This window comes from Crocodylus porosus, unplaced genomic scaffold (genome assembly GCF_001723895.1).
Source record: "Crocodylus porosus isolate Cpor-Errol unplaced genomic scaffold, CroPor_comp1, whole genome shotgun sequence".
Taxonomy (NCBI): Eukaryota; Metazoa; Chordata; order Crocodylia; family Crocodylidae; genus Crocodylus; species Crocodylus porosus.
In genome coordinates, this window is record NW_017728931.1 from 8,337,913 (window position 1) to 8,361,466 (window position 23,554).

General features: G+C 49.8%; 2 protein-coding genes and 2 long non-coding RNA genes across 4 annotated transcripts in view; 1 reads left to right on the top strand and 3 right to left on the bottom strand.

The window, feature by feature from the left end:
• Positions 1-6,675, bottom strand: part of LOC109316237 (murinoglobulin-1-like) — an 8,507-nt gene extending 1,832 nt beyond the window's left edge. The window contains exons 1-5 of the mRNA XM_019544153.1: positions 6,310-6,675; positions 5,917-6,000; positions 3,263-3,446; positions 1,920-2,001; positions 1,647-1,803 (exon numbers count right to left, since the gene is read on the bottom strand). Coding sequence (XP_019399698.1) covers positions 1,647-1,803; positions 1,920-2,001; positions 3,263-3,446; positions 5,917-6,000; positions 6,310-6,330 — 528 coding nt within the window. The 5' untranslated portion in view covers positions 6,331-6,675. The remainder of the gene's footprint in view (positions 1-1,646; positions 1,804-1,919; positions 2,002-3,262; positions 3,447-5,916; positions 6,001-6,309) is intronic.
• The window catches only part of LOC109316244, a 19,781-nt gene extending 3,116 nt beyond the window's left edge, over positions 1-16,665 (top strand). Inside the window, exon 3 of the long non-coding RNA XR_002102779.1 lies at positions 16,582-16,665. This is a non-coding gene — a long non-coding RNA (uncharacterized LOC109316244). The remainder of the gene's footprint in view (positions 1-16,581) is intronic.
• Positions 7,270-8,699, bottom strand: LOC109316241. The gene is made up of 3 exons (XR_002102777.1): positions 8,594-8,699; positions 7,883-7,991; positions 7,270-7,357 (listed from the first exon to the last, which is right to left on the bottom strand). It is a non-coding gene; the product is annotated as an uncharacterized LOC109316241 (long non-coding RNA).
• Positions 16,656-23,554, bottom strand: part of LOC109316238 (alpha-2-macroglobulin-like protein 1) — an 11,431-nt gene continuing 4,532 nt past the window's right edge. The window contains exons 4-7 of the mRNA XM_019544154.1: positions 19,022-19,255; positions 18,092-18,155; positions 16,966-17,110; positions 16,656-16,738 (exon numbers count right to left, since the gene is read on the bottom strand). Of these exons, the coding sequence (XP_019399699.1) occupies positions 16,729-16,738; positions 16,966-17,110; positions 18,092-18,155; positions 19,022-19,255 (453 nt within the window). The 3' untranslated portion in view covers positions 16,656-16,728. The remainder of the gene's footprint in view (positions 16,739-16,965; positions 17,111-18,091; positions 18,156-19,021; positions 19,256-23,554) is intronic.

The following is a 23,554-nucleotide window of genomic DNA, read 5'->3' on the forward strand; positions in this document are numbered from 1 at the left end:
CGGACTAGATGATCTGCTCAGGTCCCTTCCGACCCTAGAAACTATGAAACTTCTTACTCCATATATGCCTGGGTCTGACTATGTCCCCAAGGATAGGTAAAGATGGAAAAGTTTGCTTGAGAGGTCCAAAGGTGGCCTAGCCTTACTAGGGACTGCACAAATGCAAGATGAAAACCTAGTTCATGGAAGGCCAAGTTGTTCTACATGACACTAATGGGGCATCTCCCCAGTCAAAGACCCATCCAGAGATGTTAGATCTGGCTTGCTGTCATTTGGTGAAAAGCAGAATTAAACAGGAAAGAGTGATGGAAGCAGCCTAAGTGTGGGTCCTGCTATTTCCACAATGGCTGAGCCTCGTCCTACTCTGAGAGTACAGCCATGGCCAAAGTTCCCTGATCTGGAATGCTATTCATGTGATGGAGAGGAGGAAGCAGTAGCCATCAGGTAAGGCAAAAGCAGATACTGCCACCTCAGCAGTCTTCTCCTTCTCCTATGCCATGAGGGCAGGGCTGTCATTTCAGGCAAATCAGGTTCAAGTGACTTACCCTGACAGAAGGCCCTGTTTTATTTTGGAGGGCATTTGGGGAAAAGGACCTTGGAGGCTGAGCTCTCTCTGGGTACTTTGACACTGTGGAGGCAGGGCATTCAGTCACCTGCCTGAGGAGAGAAACCCCACCCACGTGTTCCTGCTCCTTGCACCAAAGCCAGAAAGGAGTTGGTGAAGATTGGCTTAGAGGGTGGGTTTATGGCATGATGCCATGATACTCAGCCTCACTGCCAAGACAATCAGTCCAACTGGCTTGGTGCTTTTTTGTGCATTAACACCAGGAAGAAAGAAGTGAGGACATCTTTGGGGGGCACCTGGTAACACACTCAGCCAAGGGCTATGCATAGGAGTTGCATGTGGGTGCTTTTGCACCTCCTGCATGTGGCAGTGCACCCCCTGCAAAAAGGCACCACTGACACTGTCGGCAGTGCCTGCGGGCAAGCCATGATTGCCCCTGGCTGCTGCCCATGCTGCCAGTGGTGCCTGTGGGTGGTCGCTGACCCACGGTTGGCACTCACCCCCCGCTGCCGACACTGCTGGCAGTGTCTGCGGGAGGTCCCCAGTCACCACCGCCAGGCTCCCACCACCACCGGTGCAGCCATGCCCCACCAGCCACCAGCGGCATGCGCCATTCATGTACTCATCATGGTTTCCTGGCAGCTTGGGGAGGCCCATTGTGTCCTTCCTCCCTAATTTAGGGGGTCGATGCATGTGGAAGAGGGCTGGGTATGTGGGGCCTACTGCCTCAGTGCCCGGTCAAGGATTTGAGGGCTGGTAATTGGAGCATCTTTTTACTAGTAAACAGGGCATATTTGATCTGGATTCATCAAGAGGCCATGAAAATGGAGTCCCTGTGAAGCTGCTTTGGCACTTCTCAGAAATGATCCACTAAGTAGATACAGGGCAGTAGCTGAAAGGACACTGATATTGCAAAATACATCTTTCAGCCCAGCTGTCATGGCTCTGTCTGGGCGTGGGGAGTACTTTCCTGTGGCTATGGAGAGCCCTGGCATGGGCCTGTGGAGACAGCAAGAGACCCAGCACCTGTTTCCCTTGCTCTAGTCCCCCTCGCTCCATGAACAGTGAAAGGTGTCTGTACCTTCAGCTGGTTGTTGAAGAGTTTCCCCACACTCCGAAAGCAGCCACTGGGCAGCTGGTTCTGCCCCAGCCAAGTCACAGCGTCCTTCATGTGCTGCTCATCAATATATATGTAGGCCCTTGCCTGGCCAAAGGCCCGAGCCACAAATGCCGTCAGCCTGCAGGCAGAAAGCAAAGGATATCTATCCTGGCCGCCCCCAAAAGCAGGCAGCTTCTGGCCTTGGCTGTGCCGGGGCCAGAAAGGGAATAGAGTGCACTAGTATGGCCCACGCACCAGGTGTTGCCCTCAGCATCATGCTTCCCAAAGGCGCTGTAGGAGCCATTGTCATGCTTGTAGAGCAGCTGGCGCTGGTAACCTGGGGAGACAGAGACAATGAATGATTTGGTTTGCGATGATTCCCCTGGGATCAGATCCCTGCAGTGGAATCCCACAGGCACTAGATCTGCTACACAACATACACAGAGACAGCTCAGCTGCCTTGTCCTGCTTCAGCAATACCCTGGGGTCACCTTGCTTCACCAGAGTGGTACAGACTGCTGGAGAGTGCCAGTGAGTCTGCCCTTAGTCTTCACCAAGGTGACTATAGGACAAATTTATTTGCTTCACCCCCCTCACATTTAATTTGGCTTCTCCTTGAGAAAACCCTAACTAGCACATTGCTATGAATAAGGCATGGGCTCTGATTAAGTCTTGTGTCTGTTAGGCCAGAGGGAACATACATGACACTATCCCATTTGTGGTTCTCTAACCCAGCCTGTAACTCCCCTTCAGCTACATGCTTTGGAGATAAAGGAAATGATTGTTAAAGAGTAAATCTAATACTGAGAAGGACTGGAGCTAGCCTTGGCGTTCTCTGGTGCAAACTGTTGGACTATTTTAGTTTCATCCACATGATAAAGGCTTCCCTCTGCTCCCTCCCTCCTCTTCCTGACCTCCAACATACTCGTGGCTCTAGGCCAGTTCTCCTCCTTTCCTCACAGCCCTTCTCAGAGATGTCTGCAGCCCTGTCCCAGGAGACAATGCAGCACAGGCCAGTGTGAAGCACAGCACAGAGAGGTGAGTGCTGAGCTCTGGTCTCCTCCAACAGGCAGCTCAGCCAGACACAGACAATGTGCACACACATACCTACCCCAAGGCACACTCTGAAATACAAAGAAATACCAAATTATGGGATTCCTCCTAACTGTACCCGATGGTAGTTCTGGCCAGAGAATCACCACTTACAGCAACAGACCACAACTACACGGACAACTTCTTTCTGCCTCCAGTAGATGAGGAAACACTGATTCCCCACTGTGTGGAATGCAAATTACTAATTACCTACCCACTTTTCCCCAACTCCAGCATCAGGACCCTAATCAACAAATACAGAGAGTAAGTCCTGTATGCCAAAATGCATAGGTTTATCATCCTTGAGATAGTTGTCTTAGTCTTTGTGGCTATGCACATTGTCACAGATCTCCCAGATGTAACACTCTGCCCATGCCTCTCTGCTCTGACCAATAGCCCCTTGGCATCTCAGTCATGAACTCATTTCACACGTCTGCCAGAGCCCTTTGTTTCTGATATCGAACAACTTCCTTTTAGTGGAGAAAACACGGAAGGACCCTGCTTACCACTCTGCATGTGTTCCAGTAACTGTTGTTTGATTTTTGGAGTCACTTGTTTTATCTTCTCTAAGTACTGGAGCACCAGGCTGTTTGGCACAAACTTGACCATGTTCTGCTCCCCACAGCCAAAAGGCATCTGGAGCAGCTGATCTAAATTCTGCGACACTGAACCCATGATATCCCCTGAAAGTTGAGAAAGAAGAATGAGCATGTGAGCACAGCCAGTACTGCAACTAGGGATGGGCAACCAGGGCGCCAGCACCAGATGCCAGCTGAAACAGGGAGCAAGACTGGTGCTCTTCAGGGTGCTTGAGCCTGCATGCTGTAAAATTCTCTGGGGCTTATGTACACACCGAGATTTTTGTCCTTTCATGAGCTGCAGTTGCATGTCTGTTTGCATGAGCGGGGTTTCCCGATGCTTTAGAAGTCTTTCTTGTGCATTAAACTAAAACTCCTTGGACGTAGTTTAGTTTGGTTTGCCTGGAATTAAAGTGTTGCAGCCATGGATTCACTGAAAGCAAAAACACGGGCACTCAAACACTTGTAATGAGCCTCTTTGTCCAACAGATGGTGCTGCGACTTTTTTGTAGATCACCCCTTTGAATTATTGCTTTTGTTTTTGAATTGCTTCCACTTTTTTTTTCTTGTGTGGCTTTTTCTTTTTCTTGTTTACCAGCTCCCTGCTTCCACAGCTGTGTGGTGGGGCATGGGCACAGGGTGGGGGGCCCTGAACCAGGGGGGTGGTGCAGCGCTGGACTGTCCCACTCTGCTGCAGTGCCAGCCAGAGGCCCAGTTTCATTTGTTTGAAAACGGAGTGCAAATAACACAGATGCAACACTCCAAAATAAACAAGTTTAAGTTGTATAAACCTATTTAATTTAATGAGGATTAAAACCCATAGTGTGTATAGGCACCCCTGGTGTTCAGTACTGTCCCTAGCCTCTCTCTCCTGCCCCTCCTCCTTCTCCAGTGCCCCCCACCCCCACTCTCCAGTATCTCTGATCAGGACGCAAAATTCTTAGTTATGCCTCTGAGCTCTGTCTTTCTGCCTGGCATGACTCCTGCCTTCTCTGACCTCTGACAGGCTTCTGGACAAAAAGGTGTCCCCTGTGGTACAGGACATTGATGGTTTTGGGGTGACCATCCTCTGGAACAGTGCAGCCATGGGCACCACAAGATTAGAAACCCAGACTCTGCAGGGAGCTTAGAGAAGAGGAAGAGAATGAGTGCAAGTCTTGAGCTATTTTGAGGGGAAGGATCAGCCTGGCTTTGCTAAACTTGAGGATTCAGGGGCAATGCAACTCTCTGCAGCTACCTCCACGTGTAAGGTCAAGGGGCAGAGATAAGTTGGTGGTGGCAGAGATCAGTGAGACTGAAACTGGGACAACACTGGAAGGGCCTTTTGGCTCAGTTTCGTAAAATCTTTCCTCAGGTGAGACCTGTGAAACGGTGTTGTCCAAGAAACTGGCTTTCTCCCTCAGCTGCTGGAGATCAGCTTCATCCTGGACAGCCCTCCTCTGAGGAAGGGAAGGATTTTGATTTTGATACAGATTTCAGGGGCTTTAGTTTCAGTCACATGGTATCTCACAGGACGGAGGCTGTGGACTAGGGCCGGGTGAGTTCAGAAATGCAGGGGAAGTCTCTAGTGAGGGTCCAGAGGTGGGCAACAAAGATGATAAAGGGCTCGGAAAGCAGGTCATACAAGGAGAGGCTGAAAGAGCTAGGCATGTTCAACTTGAGAAAAGGTCACTTAAGAGGGACATGATAGCAGTCTTCAAATACTTGAAGGGCTACCATAAAGAGGGAGAATACTTTTTTCCTTTTGCTGCAGAGAGTAGGACATGGACCAATGGCTTGAAGTTGCAGTAAAGCAGGTTGAGATTGGATATCTGGAAAAACTTCTTCACTGTTACAACAGTGAGGCTGTGGCACAGACTGCCTAGGGAAGCTGTGGACTGTCCATCACCAGAGGCATTCAAGAAGAGGTTGGACAGCCATTGGTCAGGGATGATCTAGGTGTAGCTATGCCTATGATCTACTATAGGTATTTTCCATGTTTCTGGGATGTGTTGGTTGCCACATGGGGCTGGAAGGGAATCCTGCCCATCCTCCCCTGCTTTTCTGCTACATGGATCAGGTGTGGGATTTTTTACTCCCTCAGAGGGATGTTGACTGCAGCCAAAGCTGGGGATTGTGACTGGCATGTGCCAATGCTCCTACTGAGACTTAAAGCTGATTACAGGGACTTGCTGCTCTGCTCAGGGTCCAACCAACCACCATATTTGAGGCTAGGAAGGAATTTTACCCCATGGTCGGATTAATATGGACTGTGGGGGATTTTATTTTCCTCTGAAATGGGGAGTGTGGCCCTGTACCTGGGATCTCTTGAGCATATATTAACAATCTTTTCTAGAAGCAGGGCATTGGCTGCCATAATTCCCTTGCTTTACCTGTAGCAGGCTAGAGTGTTATGTCTTGTGTTATGCCAGGGTTGACAGTAGTTTTATGAAGAGTTTAGATTATGGATTTGTGTGGGACAGTTTGGATGGGGATGATCCTGCCTCAGACAGGGGTTGGACTAGATAAACTTCCAGTCCTACTTTTCTATGATGTTTCTATGATTTCTCCTGGGAGCCAGGACACAGGTAGGAGCACCTTACCAATAACAGAGACAGTGGCTCGGCCAGATCCCTCCAGGACTTCTTTGGGCAGCTGCAGGGAAACATCACCAGAAACTGGATCCCCTGAGGAAGAAACAGCCCAGGAATTAATGACACAGAAGCTGGGTGTGAAAGGTGCTGCTCAGGCTGCGAGGGAAGCAGGGTCTAAGCATGATACGCAGGCTCTGGCAGGTGTCTCGGCCGAATGCTCTTTGTACCACAGGGATCCTCCCGTACCCTTATTGAGGGGAGCTAGGACATTTCAGGTCATTGGCCAGAAAGGCAAGGTACTGCCTGCACTTCCTCTCTGAGAAGGCTCTGGCACCCTGGTGGAAGGTGAGATCCTCCAGGACCCTCCCACAGGTCAGAGTAATTGGGGCCATCTTTCCATACCTTCACTGCAGAGGAAGGCATTGTGGGTCTTCTCTATGAAGACACCTCCTGGCTGTGGGAGATAAAAAGTACATCAGTCTGAGAAGGGGAAGGCAGGCAGGCAGGCAGGCTGCTGTCCCTGTGCTGGCCTGCCTGTGCCTGAAGGAGCTAATCTGTCCCTTTCCCCCCTCCTCCAGCCTTTCTCTCTTTTTGAACCCAATGGGCCAAGCCAAGGCCTCCTGTTGCCCTCGGAGCCCAGACGGACCTTGGCAAGCAGTGATTTGATCACGGTGTCTGTATCTCCTCGCACAGGTGTCACAGCAATCTTGTTGCCACACAGCTCATGTGCGCTCTCTGCTTGGGTGCTCACCGTGAGATTCACACTGCCTAGGGGAGAGCACACAGAAGCAGCAGTGAGTATTCAGAGCAAAGACCCAGGTGGCAAAGCAGGCTAGAGAAAGAAAGAGGTCTGGCAAAGCAGGCAAGCATTCAGCTTCCCTCCTGCCACTCACAGCCTCCTCACCCAGTTTGGTGGCCATCACATTCCAGGAGAAGGTCTTGGCTTCATTGGCACAGAGGCAGCTGGTGAACTGGCAGCTTGGGCAGGGCTCCACCTGGATCTCCACAGACTCCTCCAGTGTGGTGTGTACCTGAGGGCACAGACACATACATCAGTGGTGAGGCCCCCTGGCAGCTGCACATGTAAGGCTGTGCCTCGTGGACCCAGGGCCCACAACGGAGGCACTTCTGAGACCCCTGGATTGTACATGGGCTTCAGATGCATCTCTGGGATCCAGTCCTCACCTAGGCATGGAGTGGGTATGGGGGGGGGGTGCTTTTCACCTGGATGCAGTCCTTTAAGTAGTTGAAGACAGTGGCCTTCAGGCTGAAATGCTCTCCTTGGATCACTGAGGAAGGCAGCCTCACATCCACAAAGAAGGGCTGGAAGACTCTGAGTGTGGCTGGGTGTGAAAGTCCAAAGCCAATATCCACAAGGCAGAATGAGCTGGCTCTCCACTCTGTAATGCTGTCTGGGAAGACGACTTCAAGAGAGGTTTCCCCCTCTTCACTGAAAAATGGATAATCAGAAGGAACTCTTCATCATTTGCACAGCCCAGATTGGAAGCATTTAGGGCCTTTCACTTTTAGCCTCCTGGCTCCCATCCAGGGGCTGGCTCAGGTAGCCTGAGGCATGGACTATAGAGTCTAGGGCATCCCTCTAGGGCACCATTTACCCTGATACAGAGCCCTTCTTCACTGCAGAATGAAAGACATGAAGCAGAGGAAGGGGAAAATATGCCTAAGGACTGGGGCTGGGGCAGGAACTGAGATACACAGAGGGCTTTACATTTCAGTCTAATACTGGGAGACCTGTATGCTGCCCTGGGGCCTCCACTCCTTAGAGAAGGACCATCAAGGCAGGGGCTTCCCATCCAAGATCCTCTTTAGCCTCAAAGCTAGGAAAGTGTTTGATGCCTCACTTTGTGGGGTACAGTGCAGCAAGGAGCATCTCTCAGCATAGGTAGCAGTGGGTATGTGATCAGGAACCTCCACTGACTTTCTTTCTAAAGTGACAGATCTATGAGTCACTCACCCAATGGGGACCAGATCCTAAATCCAGGTCTCTGGGAAGTGTTTCCGTGGCTTTGTCTTCTCTTCCTGCTTGTGGCCTGATGCTACTGATTGAGGACTTGGCAGGACAGCTGCAGAGAATTGTAAAAGCCAGGGAAGAAGCATCAACTCTGGTGTTTAGGATGTCAGGGGAAATAAGCCCCTTGGCCACAACTAATCCATCACTGGGAGTCAAGAAGGAAGGGAAGGGGCATGGGGCTTTCAGTCAGATAGTACAAACCAGAGTGCGGGTTGCAGGGGTAGAAAAAGGCATACAGGATAGAGATTAGTCCCTCTGGCTCACAATGGGTCAGCAGGTTCGAAACGGGTGTGAAGGGAGATAATGTACGACAACAGGGTAGCATTTCTTTACATAGTTTGTGAGACTTGTAGTGGTGCTAACTGTGTTCTGTGTGAAACCTCAAGAGTCCAGCCAGACCAGAAGGGCATCTGTGTAACTAAGCTCTGCATGTTCTTTATAGTTAATGTACATGAAAACTCCACCATACCCCCATGGTCCCTTCATACTACAAGCAAAAAACACAAGGTGCAGGGGGAGGCAAATAGGCCACCTCAGTCACAGGCAATCCAGGACAGGGACAGCAGATGCCAAGAAGAGAAAGGTGAGCATCAGAGCCCCTCTGTCAGAGTTATCTCTGTAGGGAGGCAGCCAAAGACCATACTCCCTGCTTACCATTGATATAATGACGCCCTTCACCCATGTGTATTCTTCTTGTGAAGGTCGATTTTGCACAGGATACGGTTTCTTGACTTTGGTGTTGGTGAATAGTTTCATTCACAATTGCAGGGGATAATGGAGATAACATGAAAGTACATAGAAATGGTCAAAGGGTTCAAAAGTCCAAACCAAGAGGAAGAGGCAGATGAGGTTTTTACCAAAGTCTCCAAATTACAGAACCTGGCACACATGGGGGATTTTAATCACTGCTGGGAGAGTAACATAGCAGTGCACAGGCAGTCCAAGTTCTTGGAGTGCTTCAAGGATATTTTTTGGTACAGGTGGTGGAGAGGCAAATTAGGGGAAAAGCTCTTCTCAATCTGCAGCTCACAAATAGGGAGGAATTGCTTGAGAATGTGAAAGAGGAAGATACCTTGGGTGACAGTGACCAGGAACTGATTCAGGATCCTAAGGGAAGGAAGGAAGAAGAGCAGCAGAATGAAGATACTGGACTTCAGAAATGCAAACTTGAATACTCTCCAGAAACAGGAGGGCAAATCTGAGCAGAAAAGTTGACTGTACTTTAAGGATGCTCTGTTAATGCAAAAGAACACGCTACCCTAATGCAAAGAAAGGATAGGAAGTACAGAAGTGCAGAAGACCAATCTGGCTGAACAGCAAATTCATCAGTGAGCTCAAACACAAAAAGAAATCCCACAAAAAATGGAAACCTGGTCATATTATTATGGAAGAGTATAAGAATATCTTATGGGCCTGGAGGGAGAAAATTAGGAAGGTCAAGGAATGCATTGAGCTGCAAATAGCAAGGAACTCAAAAGAATTTAAAAAAAAGCATTCTTCAAATATGAAGTAAGAGGAAGACCATGGAAAGCAGAGGTCCCTTACTAAATGCAGAAGACAACTTAGTCATGTATGATTCAGAAAAGACTGAAACATATAATGCCTTTTTTACTTCAGTTTTCATGAAAGAGGTCAGTGTGAGAACAGGTTTGGGACTACTTAAAGCAACTGAATGTTTTCAAGTAAGCGAAGTCAAATGGGGTACACCTTAGAGTACTAAAGGAATTGGTTAACGCAATTTAATAGCCATTCAGTTGTTGGCAGCAGCAGCAGCAGCAGTGATCCGTCACGGTTCAGGATGATCACTCCCATGGGTCAAGTAAAGGGTTGTAGATGAGTCCACTGACGGCTAAGAAGGCTGATGCTAGAGCCACAGACTGGCAAACACCACAGGTGGTGGTTAAAAGGGGGGGTTGAATCATGGATTTCTCAGTCTTGTTTCCTTTCCTTCCGTTTCTGTCATTTTTCTGCCTTCGGGGTGAGATGGCTTTCCTAAAAGCAAGGTATACCGTCTCTCACAAGGCATCATCATATAGCCCTGTCCTGAGCTAGTGTTTCCAAATTTGTGATATCAATGCCACACTTCTTAATGTTCACCTTAAGGGTGTCTTTGAAGCATTTTCTCTGTCCCCTGAGTGTCCTTTGTCCTTGGCTGAATTGGGAGTATAGCAGTTGTTTTGGTAAATGTACATCCAGCATACACACACAATGCCTTGTCCACTGCAGCTGATGTTGAGTAATCTACACTTCTATTCTGGTGGTGTTACCATCGGTAAGGATGCTGCCATTTGTATGATGATCTTCTCACTTTGTGCCAAGGATTTTTCAGAGGTAGCCCTGGTGAAGACATTCCAGGTTTTTCAGCTGGTTCCTATAGGTCACCCAAGCTTCACAGCCATAGAGCAGAGTTGGGATTACCACAGCCTTATATAATTATGTTTAAGAACTCATGGAGGATGGGTCAGGTCCTAGACGACTCCAAAAAAAGGCAACTATAGTGCCTATCTTTAAGAAAGGGAAAACAGGAGGATCTGGAGAATTACAGACCAGAGTCAGTCTGACCTCAACATGTGGAAAGATCATGGGGCAGTTTATCAAGGAATTTAGTTCTAAGCACTTTGAGTAGAACAAGGGCTGCCTATACATGTGCTAGTTTATGTTCTAATTAGGATGCATTGGAACAGATTCGATTAATCAAGTCTGTTCTGTGTTCTAATTAGAGCGCTCCAGCATTGCCTCACCATCAAGTTTATAGGCCCCTACACATTTTAAAATGGTCATAGGGGCACTTTATCTAAATCTCATCAAATGGGGTTTAGACAAAGTGTCCTGTGGCTATTTTTAAATATGTGGGGGCTCAACACACATGACAATGAGGTGTTTTAATTAGAGTGACTCTATGGGAACCACTCCAACTAAAATGTCCTCCTCTCCCCAACCCTTGAACATGTATATAAGCAGCGAAGGTGATCAGAAACAGGTAGCATAGATTCACCAAAGTTATGTCTGAGCAACCTAATTTCCTTCTGTGACAAGGTGATGGGCTCTGTGGATGTGCAGAGAGCAGTGGATATAGTATACCTTGATTTTTGACACTGTCTCCTTGACATTCTCATTAATAAGCTAAATAAATATAATCTAAATGAAAGTACTATAAGGTAGACTGGTTGGATCATTGTATGCAAAGAGTAGTCACCAAAATGGCTCCATGCTTAGTTAGGAAAAAGTATCGAGTGGGGTTCTCAGGGGGTCTCTCCTTTGTCAGTTGTTGTTTAGGATCTTGATTAATGATTTGGAAGTTGAGATTGAGTGCACATTTAGCAAATTTACAAAGAATACCATGTTGGGTGCAGTTGCAGAGACTCACAGGGTGGGGTTAGGATTCAAAATAACCTTCATAAGCTGGATAAATTGTTCAAAATAAATCAAATAAAATTCACTATGGATAACGAGTAAGTCCTTCCCTTAGGATGGAACAGTCATGTAGAAATAGAGACTGAGGAATAAATGACTAATTAGGCCACAGAACTGCAGAAAAGGACCTGGGAAAACAGCATATGAACCAGCATCAGGCTTTGCTGCAAAAAAGCCAGTAGCATCCTAGTCTATATTAACAGAAACATTATTTGCAAGTGAAGGGAAGTGATTCTTCTATTCTATTCAGCTCTAGGGAAGCCTCACCTGGAGTACCATATTCACAATGTTTCTCATTTCTGTTTTTTACTGATTTTCACCAATAAATTCCCTGAATTTTTTTATTGAAGTTATTTAGTTTTTACTAATTAATACCCATTTTTCAGTTCAAATCCCTGTTAACCGGCACAAGTGGGGAATGGGGTGCCGGTAAGCTAAAACTGTCGGTTACCCGAGGTGCAGGTTTCCAGCTGGATGTGGGGTAGTGGAGGGGGCGGTGGCTGCCTGTGGAGTGGGGGGATGTGGCGGGTGGTGGTGGCTGCATGGGGGCTGGGGGAGGGTGGCTGGAGCTGCTGCCTGGGGCTCCTGGCTCTGACCCCGGATGGGGTGGGAGGGGCCTCAGGAATTGCTCCCAGGGTGGACAGGTCCCAGCTGCACCCCAGCGGCTCTGGCTGTGGCCCTGCTCCAGGCACTGGGAACTGTGAGCCCCACCGGGGGGGCAGGCAGGAGAGCCCAGCCCCACTCCCTGCAACAGGCACTGCACCCGGCCGCTCTGCATGGGCCCATGGGGCTGGAGCTGCTGCCCAGGGGTGCAGGGCTCCCGGCTCTGACCCTTGACAGGGAGGGAGGTGCCAGTGCCAGTGTCAGGGTTGGGTCCCCCAGCTCCGTGTCCAGCTCCATGCCACTCCCCCCTCCCCCCAAACGCCAGGGCAGCCCAGCAGCAAGCTCCTGCAGCAGGGGGGAGGGGCATGAATGCAGCCCATCAGCCACTCCTGGGGCTGCAGCAGAGACCAAAGATGGGGGAACTGTCAGTGGGTGCAGGGCATGGGGATGGGGGGCATGGCTCTTGCTTCTATGTGCACCCTGGGAGGGCTGCAGGCTGAGGGGCTGCGCTGGGCTCTTCCCCAGGGGGTGCCTGCCTCTGGATCAATGCGTGGAACGAGAGCAGGCTGCCACCTGCCCCGAGCACTGTGAAGAGCCCAGTGCTGCTGCCGGCCCCAGCCTGCAGTGGCAGCAGGCTACAGTGAGAGGAGACTGCTGAACGCCGGGAAGAGCCCAGTGCCTGCCCCTGCCTGCAATGGCAGCCTGCTCTCATCCTGAGTGCAGCTCCAGAGGCACACAACCCCTGGGAAGAGCCCAGCGCACCCCACATCCTGCAGCCCTCCCGGGGTGCGCACAGCAGCAAGAGTCACGTCCCCCCACCCCACACCCACTGACAGTTGCCTCCATTTTACTTCCTGCTGCAGCCCTGGGAGCGGCCAACAGGCTGCGTTCACACCCCTCTCCCCTCCACTTCCCTAGTCCCAGCCTTACTCCAGTCCCTCCCTCCCTCATTGCTGTGGGAACGGATAATTATTTTCGCTGATTTAAACCATTTTTTTCTTTTCTTCCTTTTATTCCAATTTCAACCTGGTTTTTATATTTGGAAGATATAACCTGAAAAATTTCCAGAATTTTTTAAAAATAAAAATTGCAAATGCACACCACTATGTATCCAGTTTTGGGCCCTGCACTTCAAGACAAATGTGGACAAATTAGAAAGAGTCTAGTGGAGATCAATAAAAATGATTAGCAGTCAAGGAAACATGATTGACCAGGAAAGGCTGAAAGACCAGGATGATTTAGTTTGGGGTAGAAAAAAACTGAAGCAGGATTTGATAACAGTCTTCAAACATCTGAAGGATTGTTATAAAGAGGACCGTGGTAGAGTATTCTGCATAGCTGCAGGAGAAAAACAAGGAGAAATGGTCTCCATCAGGGAAAATTTAGGTTCACCATTACGAAGACCCTTCTGATTATGAGAGTAGCTCAGCACTGGAACAGGCTACCCAGACTGAAGCTTCATTTGGAAGGTTTAAGAACAGGCTAGATGGGGTAGTCACAGATGATCCTGCCTTCAGCTGGCGCTTGGGACCTCCTGAAATTATTATTTCTATAATTTTAACAGAAACATGATTAAATGAGGGAAGGGGAAACTGTGAAACCCCTCCCATCACAACAAATTGTAATGAGTGAGCTACAGGTAAAGGGGATATGTCAAAATGCTGTATATTCATGTCGAATCCATAATTGCACATTCACTTGCATTTTTAGCCCTGGAAAATGTGTGCAAAAGTGGAGGAAAAAATGTGATAAAATTGGGACAAATTCTTTTCTTTCATGGTACAAAATCAGGAGTGCATCTGTCTGCGGCAGTGAATTACAGTCATTGCCCAGATAACTGAGACCTGAATCAGCACATCTTGAGCTTCCCTTGCAAAGAACATGGCTTTGGGCCACACAGCAGGTCAGAAGAAGGTGAGGAGGAAATTAGTGCAGGAGCAAAGAAGAAACTCACCTTAAAGAGACTATACACATCTGCTTCACTTTGATACCAGGGGGCCCCCATTGTGGGGTGTCTCTTCCAAAGGGTAGGGGGATGAGGAGTGACAGGAGGTAGGCAGGGCTACAGCTCGAAGTCCTCCAGGTGATAAGGGAATCCTTGCCCTTCAATCAAGTACCTCAGGGGGTGGGACTGCTCATACACCTGCAGTGGGAAGACAGAGGCTAATGTAACACACTGGCCCCAAGTGTATATAGCTGTGTGTGCCTGTGTGTGTATGCATGCATGCATGCATTTGTGTGCATATATGTGTATGCATGTGTGTCCTCTAGCAATGAGAAGTAGGGCTTAACAGGTTCCTGTTACTTTATGGGAGAGAGAACTGGAAGCTAGGGGTGCAGTTTGCTGTATTAGGTGTATTAGGGCCATGATCTACATTAAGCAGCCAGGGGAAGGTCAACAGCCAAGAGAAAGTCAAAATAGGGGCTACAGGGTGGCAAGCTGGCTGCATCTCAGGAGGCAAAAAAGGTAGAGCTCCAAGCATATAGGAGGGCACTGGCTGCAGCTCAGCCGAGCAAACTGCAGCAGATGAGATTAGGCTGTTCACTGAGCTAAGGCAGGGGTGCTCAACCCCTGGCCTGTGGGCCTGATCCAGGTATTGGAGCCATGTCATCCAGTCTGCAGAGCTCGCCATAGGTCCAGACATTTGGCATGGGGGGAGACATGGCAATTAACTCTACCATGGCTCTCCCACCACCAAGTATCCAAGCCCCATCTGTCTGTATTGGCCTTGGCCACACTGACACTACGCAGAGGGACCAGGTCCCTCCTAGGTTGGCCCATATGGAGAGATCAGGTCCTGCCCATGTTGGCCTGCATGGCTGGATCAGGCCCTATCTAAATGGTCCCCACCTGGAGGGATCAGGCCCCAGCTGGGCCAACAACATGCACTGGATCGGGTCCATGGTCCAGATCTGGCTTGCGGACTGACCTAGCACCACTCATCCAGGCTGCAGGGCCAAAGGTTTGGTGCCACTTAGCTAAGGGGGCACACCTGTAGCTTGTCAGAGGAGCACATGATCAGAAGAGGTGGAACTCAGATCCTCAGTCAGTGGGGTTTGTCTGGCCCTGAACCCTGCAAGAAGCAGAGTCCCTGTAAACCTAGGCTGCTGGAGAGGGGGGAACACAGACAATGCTGATACCTGGAACTGCTGGAAGGAGCCAGCTGATAGCACTTAGGAGCGCTATTTACATCTTGTGTTTTGTTTATATGGGCAATTAAACAGCTGTGATACATGATGTGACTAGAGGTTACTAGGGGTGCTCTGAGTACTGTTCCGGAGGGTGCCACTATCCTCCCATCTGTTTCCCCCAAGAAATCCTGACTAGCCACAGCTTTCAGCAATGCAAAAGCACTGGTCCTTCAACACAACATGGGACTTGCCCTGTGCAGCAGGCTCAGGCTCCAATCCTGAAATCTGACACCCCGTGCTGGTCAGGCCTACCCTTCCATGCTCTCCAGCCTTTGCACATCTCCAGGGCCTTTCAAAGGATCTCAGTGAATTAAGTCTCACAACCCACATGACAGGCTAGAATTAGCCTTCCCTGCCCTGTGGTCCTAGGTCACATAGCCACTCAGGAAGAAAACAGACATCATATTTGTTCCACCATAAACATTTATGTGGAACAAAGCAAAAGTAAGCAGATGTCCCTGCTTCCTGTCATGCCACAAATGCTCAAATTTGTGGCCGTGACAGAAGGCAGTGATAAATAGAGACATCTGTATAGTTATGGCAGGAGAGCAGAGCAGCCTGCAGACATCTGCACTCTCCAGCCACCCTGGGCAGGGGCTCCAAAGCCTCGAGGAGTCTGGACCTGCACAGCCTAGGAATCTCAGGCAGGATCAGGCCTTGGGTACACCTACGTTGCTTTCCGTGCTTACACAGAAATGTTACAGGGATCTTGGGGGATGGGTTTTGGTAAGCAAGGAAATACAGAGTGTCAGCAGGACACAGAGCGCATGTCTGCAAGTTTGAAGACACATATTCCACATCAGAGTGCAGCAGTGATGCACACACTGGGGGAATCCCTCTGCAGGGGATTTCCCTGGTGAGCATCTGTAAGTACTTGCAGACATGGACCCTCTGAGAGTTTCCCCCTCCACACTTGCAGGTGCCTGCTGGAGAAATCCCCTGCAGAAAGGTCCCCTCACTCCCCAACATGGAGTCAGGGGAACGTGGGGGTTTTCCTCCTGCTTGCAGACATGCCCCAAGTTAAAGCGTGGCACCTGGTGATGCCTTTAGATATCTGTGGAACACAATCAGCTGTGCTGTGATATATCAGAGCCTCACTACGGCTGATCACACTCTGCTGATTGTTTCCAGCCTCATACCAAACCTGGACAAGACCCTAAAAAGGTCTTGGCTCTCAAGCCTTGTTGTTTAACCACTAGCCAAGGCTCCCTCCTCACAGCGACTGCAATGTAGAAGCAGGCTAAAATCTAGTAGGGAAAGGATCTCCGAGTGCTCTAGAAGGGAAAACAGGGCTCTCTCTCCCTGGCAGAGCACAGCATCCTCCTCAGAAGCACCACCCTGTTCCAGGACATCAAAGTAGACCTCTCCCCATCATTGTGCTTCCTCCTGAGTGCAGAGGGGACATGGGCCCATTGGTGGCAGGGTTGGGGCAGGCTTACTCACAGCATCTGCTGTCAGGAGGCTGTCTTTCTTCAGGAGAACACTCTTGTCCACAGCCTGGACAGAGCACAGGGAGCCTGGAGTGGCCTGCAGGTGCAAACCAACTTTCAAGCCTGGGAGTTCCTCCTCTTGGGAGAAGGTCAGTGACACCTGGAGAGGAAACGGGATGTGGGCTTATCAAAAAAGAAAGGTGCACAAGACAATAAGGGATATGGAGCCCCAGTGACAGGAGGAGAGGGAAGGATGCTGAGACAGAGAGAGTGGGTGGAGCTGTTGGAAACACAAAGAGAAGGATGCAGGGACTAGAGCTGAGAGCACAGGCCATCCAATCCAAGCCATGCTTCTACCCCCTCCCAGCCCTGTAGGGTAATGCTCGCCTTATTCTGAAGCACTTCTGAATTGTGAAAGTTTCCATGTCTGCCGCCACCTCTCCATCTTCAAATATGGCATAAACAAGAAGGTGGGAGGAGGGTGCCAAGTCAATGCTGATGGGCAGGGTCAAGGAGGAGTGTCCCTTCAGTGCTGCACAAGGGAGGTAAAAGACTTTTTTAAATCTGCACGTCAGAGAATTGACTTCTGGAACCCACTGCCACTGGGTGCCCTTGAAGCAGATGGCATGGCAGGAATCACACTGGGGCATAGGAACATTAAATTGAATGTGGCCTCCTGGGCCATCAGATCTAGTCCCCTGTGTTTGCAGGCCGCTGTTAGCACAGATCTAATCCCCCCAACAGTGCCCCTTCCACTGCCTTACACAATTATGAGGCACAATACCCAAAACACCAAGAACACCCTATGGCATGCCACAGATACAAGCAGGGAGATGAGGACACCTCCAATGCTCTGCTTCTGCAGGAACAGGGAAGTATGTGGTTAATATAGTCTAGGAAAATCTAAGATAGAGGATTAGGCCCTATACCTCAACGGAAGACAAAAATGCCCAAGATCTGTGGCCAAGTTGTCTGAGGGGAAAAATTACTTTTTTTGGCCAAATTTGGCCTTGAGCAGACGAGCAAGACCCTCTAGGAACCTCTGAGTTTTCCAAGAAGTGACAGACACAGTGTAACCCTGTTAAAACCCTAAGCCTCAGCAGTGATCAACATCTCAGTGCTTCGAAGGAAAGCAGAAAGCCTACCAGAGGCCCATTGCATTCATGAGCAAAAAAAGTTGCTTCCTGGCCACCGCTAGTGAGCATAGTTCCTGCCATGGCCAAGAATATCTACAGTGATAAATGACTCCCTAGCTATTGAATACCTCATGGGGCGAGAGAATATTCCACCCTTGTAGGATGGTATTGTACAAGTAGGTGAGTCATGTGGGTTTCCTGCCTCCTTTTGAAGTGTCTGCTACTGGCCACAGTGATGAGGCAGGACACCAAACAGGAGATGGGACAGTGAACAAGGTGAAGACCCGGCAAAGGAGAAAGCTACTTCCCAGAAAGAGCTGGCCCAATAGCTTGACTTGGAACAGAGACTCCTGTGAAGTTTGTGTTTTCCTACTTACTTTCATCCTGGCCAACTGGCACCTGCTTCTGTCCATTGAAGACAATCCTACCTCTTGATATGACCTGAAGCAGAAAGAAAACAGCCAGTCAGAGGCCAAGGTGCTAGTTGTTTGGATGTGAAGCCAGATGAGAAAAAACATAGAACTAGCAATGCCTAGCAGAGGCAAGGGTCACATGTGCTGCCCTGGTAGCACAGGAGCATAGGAGATCTGGAGCAGGGACATGGTTATTGAGCTGGGACAGACTTGGGCACATTGGCTAGTGACCAAGAACAACTGATTGCCCTGAAGTGAGAGGTCCCTTTCAGTCTATAGGCCAGTGTTGTTCCAAACACCATGGAGTTCACCTCCAAGAAACTGGTCCTCTGGGATGGCCAGGGCAAGGCTGTCTGCATTCTCAAAATTAGTTTTGCCCTCCAGAGCTGCCCTTGGCAAAAGAGCAAACTGGTGACCATGGAAAAGAAATGGTCATCCAAGGCTGACTTGAGTTATTCTTAACCATTAAGCTAGGATGGCTATCAAATGCTAGGGGGGATAGGAGTATGGTAAGAGACACTTCAGAGACATGCTAACACACTAATTGGAAGGCACCAACAAAAGACAGGTACAAAACGGCACCTGCAAACTGGTGTATTGCCTGACCTCCCTCTGCTGTAGGCCTCTAGGATCCACAGCAAAGTGTACCAGTAGCATAACTGAAGGGGAGAAAACAGGGCAGTAGCTCTGGTCACCACCTCTGAGGTATCTGTGTTGAGGCAGGGAAGGAGGCAAAACGAGCTACTGCCACAGCTGGCAGCTGGTCACATCAGCACTGCTGGCAGCATTGCAGCCACCACTGCCACAGGCCATGGAGCTGCCCAGTGATGCCTCGGGTATACCCACTAAATAGCAGTATGAATATCACATGCCCTGACTGTTCTGGGCACTCACAAAGAAATAGAAATCCACGTGGTTGGCCCCAGGGCCCAGCTTGCTCCGGTCAAGGATGTATTCCACCTGCACCTCATGCTCCTGGCCACAGAGCAGCGCCTCTTTCACATACTGGATCTCCAAAAAACTGCAGCTCTCGGAGTAGAAGGGTCTCAGCCACTTGAAAGCCTCATGGAAACTCACAGCAGCTGTGGAGCTGTCCTCCTGGGTGACGTTCCTGATGGAATACCTGTCCTTACGCACACAGATGTGCAGTAAGGGGGTCAGCGCCAGGCAGCACACAACCATATGAATGCGGTCATCAGGGACTCTCATAAAGAAGCCCCAGCTTGAGTTAAAGCCCTAGGTGACCATACCTGCCTTCAATCTCTGGTTGCCAAGCTCTGCTCCAGTGAATTAACTGGCCAGTTTCTTGATTTGCTGCTGGGAGCACCACCCACCCGTTTAGCCCCAGCTGTGGAAGCAGATTCCAGGCCAGCTGACAGCTTTGATCCCCATGTGCTGTGGTAAGCCTCCTGGTCCCTGAGCTCTCTGGATTTTCTGGTCCCTGACCCTGTTTTGGTTCTATTCTTGGACTTTGATCTGTGGATTGTCCCTTGGACCCAGTAACTCAAAATCTGATTCCTGGACCATGAGCCTGGACTGTGTTGTGGACTCTGCCTCTGGATTACCCTCTGGACCTGGCATTTTGGCTCTTCTTCCCCTGCCTTCCTTCAGTGGCTTAACCATTAGGCCACCCACCTACATCCTGGTCCTTAACAGTGGTGCATGATAGAAACATTGTCCCTGTAGCATGTGGGCAGGCCCCTTGCAATACCCATCTTCAGAACTTGCAGCTGAATCTACCCTGGGTACAGAACCACAAGCTTCCTCTTTGCTTTCAGTTGTGTCTTGAATGCTCATAGTTGCCAAGAAACCTTTAAATATATGAACTGAATGCAATCAGTAGAGTGAAGTCCACCAGCCTGATGATCTTCCAAGGTCCCTTCTAGCCTAACGTCTATGAAATCTATAAGCAATAGGCCTCCAGGAAATGGAGATGCCCCCTGCTTTTCAACTGTGTGTTGAGGCTAGAACAGAAAAACAATTGGCAACTTTTGTTAACTCTCTCACTGCTGACATTTTTAGCAGAAATGCTTTTTTAATGTCCTTCTCCCAATGACCTCTGCGCCCTGTCCACCTATCTCCCTCTCCTCCTCCCTGCCTTCTCAGGTGCCCAACCCCCTAATTTCCTCGCTCCCCTGTCCAAAATCCCAACCTCTGAGAAGCAGTTAGATCGGGGTGTCCAACCTTTTTGAATGTGGGGCTGGATCATGAGCTTTTTATCACCCAGTGGGCTGGCAAGCCATATTCAAAGACCTTACAGGAAACGAGAGTATAGTGTTTACTTTTGTTTCCCGTCACAGCACCTCAGGCCTCAGAAAACAGCTTGGAGTGCTGCATGGCAGATGGTGGGCCGTATGTTGGACAAGCCTGAGTTAGATGATATTGGTGCCAAAACTTGCAGCCCATTGAAAATGGGCGTTTCAGAGCAGTGTAACATGAGGTGAATCAAATACTTCAGTGCAGAATACAGGTGACTGCTTGGGCTGTATGTTTTACCCTTATATTTCACATCCAGAAAAACTTCTGTTTTAAAAAGTATATATCTGCTAATGCCATGATAGTGACAGACTTCTGCCCCAACACATTGTAGGAACTAGACCTAGCTACGGATGATGGCAGCTTGCTGCAAAGCACATGGTACTTCATGTGGGGGAGCTGGGCTTCACCTCTCCCCCAAAGGTAAGCGTGTATTCTCTTCCAGGTTGGCTGATCTCCTCTGGTGGGCTTTATACTAGGCATGTTGGGGGAGGATGAGGACCAAGGGAGCCACAGAATATTAAACTAAGAGACACCCGCAAGAACAGCCCAGCCAAGTCAGGCAATGAGCGCAAGAAATACCCAGGTAAGAGACAAGGACCTGGACAGTCCAGGGATTGTGGGGAGGTGCATACACCCTCAGGAAGCCTTAAATGCCTCTACACTACTGATTGTAGTATGGGGAACAAGCAGGAGGAACTTGCTGTCCTGCTAGCTAACACAAACCCCGGACATAGTTGGGCTCATGGAAACTTGGTGGGATCCAATGCACAACTGGGTGGTAAACATCAAGGGCTATAGGCTGCACAGGAGGGATAGAACAGGGAGGGAAGGTAGGGGTGTTGCGGGCTACGTCAAAGAGTAAGACACATCCTCTGCAAACAGCACTGGGTCAGAGGAGGGGCAGACTGAAGTGCTCTGGGTCTGAATACAAGGAGGTCAGGGGGAAAGGGACCTAACAGTGGGGGTCTACTACAGGCCCTCCAACCAGGGGAAAGAGCTGGATCAGGAATTCTAAGGTTGGCTCGCGGAGACTGTCAAGTCAAGGGACGTGGTCATCATAGGTGACCTAAACTACCTGGACATCTGCTGGGAAGAGCAGTCAGCCAGGTCTGACCACTCACGTAGGTTCCTAGCTGAGTTACAGGACCTCCACCTAACCCAGGAGGTGCATAGTCCCACCAGGGGAAGTGCCTTGTTGGACCTGGTCCTGCCCACAGGCAATGACCTGGTGAGTGGACTGCGGGTTCTCGACCACCTGGGCATAGCGATCATCAACTACTGGAATTCACCATCCAGCTCAGGGTGGCAAAGGCCTGCAGCAAGGCAGCAGCCCTGGACTTCAGGAGGGTGGATTTTAATGAGGCAAGGAGACAAGTCAGGGAGGCACTGGGGTCCCAGAGGGGAGGGGAGTTGGGAGTCCAAGAAGAGTGATCATTCCTTAAGGAGATGATCCTCCAAGCCCAAAGTGTTACAATCCCCACACGGATCAAAGGGGACAAGAGTGCTCAAAAGCCCCCATGGCTCACCCAAAGAACCCAGGAACATTTCAGAACCAAAAAGGAGGTGTACACCCAATGGAAGGGCCATCACCAAGGAGGATTATACCTCCTTGGCCTGAGATTGTAGGGGGGCTGTTAGGAAAGCTAAGGCAGAGATGGAACTGGGACTAGCGACCCAGATCAAAGATAACAAGAAGTCCTTTTTTAAATACATAGGAGGTAAAAAGAAGGTACCAAATAATGTGGGACCTCTGCAGGACATGCTTGGTAATCTGATGGTAGCACCAGATGACAAAGCTAACCTCTTTAACAGGTTCTTTGCTTCCATTTTTCTGAGCAGGGACAGGGACATCCCCCACACTGGGAATCCAGACGGACCCAGGGGAGGCACTGCCAGGCCCAGGGTCAGTGAGGACCTAGTCAGGGAGCTTCTGGAGGGACTAGACATGTTCATATCAGCAGGTCCTGACGATCTCCACCCCGGAGTAATGAGGGAATTGGCAGAGGTCATTGCAGGACCCCTGGCATGGCTTTATGAGCACTCATGGTGCTCAGGTGAGGTGCCAGAGGACTGGAAAAGGGCCAACATGGTCCCCATTTTCAAAAAAGGGAGGAAAGAGGACCCAGGAAACTATAGGTCCGTTAATCTTACCTTGGTCCTGGGGAAGCTCTTTGAGGAAATTATCCAGGAGCACGTCTGCGAGGGACCAGCAGGGGAGATTATGCTTAGGGGCAACCAACATGGGTTAATTAGAGGCAGGTCCTGTCAGACCAACTTGGTAGCCTTCTACAACTAGGTCACAAAAGCCTTGGACGCAGGTGTCGCAGTGGACGTAGTCTTTCTGGACTTTAGGAAGGCCTTCGACAGTCTCTCACTCCACCCTCATTAAAAAATTAGGCGTCTGTGGTGTTGAAGCTAACACAGTCAGATGGGTCTCACATTGGTTGGAGGGCCGCACCCAGAGAGCGGTGGTGTATGGGTGATTTTCGACCTGGAGGGATGTGGCCAGTGGGGTTCCCCAGGGTTCGGTTCTTGGGCATGCAGTGTTCAATATCTTCATCGGTGATTTGGACAAGGAGGTGAAAAGCACTTTGTTCAAGTTCACGGATGATACTAAGATGTGGGGAGAAGTGAGCATGCTAGAAGAGAGGGACAGGCTATAACTATATCTCAACAGATTACACAGGTGGGCAGATGGGAACAGGATCGGTTTCAATATGGACAAGTGCAATGTGTTACACCTGGGGAGGAAGAACCAGCACCATACCTACAGGCTGGGGAACTCCCTTCTCATCAGTGCACAGGCAGAAAAGGATCTTGGAGTCATCACTGATGCCAAGATGAACATGGGCTGGCAGCAGGGGGATGCAGTCAGGAAGGCCAACCGTACTTTGTCATGCATCCACAGATGCATCTCGAGCAGGTCCAAGGAGGTGATCCTCCCCCTCTATGTGACATTGTTCAGACCTCAGCTGGAGCACTGTGTCCAGTTCTGGGCACTGCACTTCAGGAGGGATGTGGACAGCATCGAGCGGGTCCAGAGGAGGGCCACTCACATGATTAGGGGGTGTGGCAGAAAGCCACCTTGGTTTCTCCCCAAAATCTCTGCCCTGTGACAATGTTATTAAATGGGCCAGCACAGAGGATTCACACCTCAGCCTGTCTCTT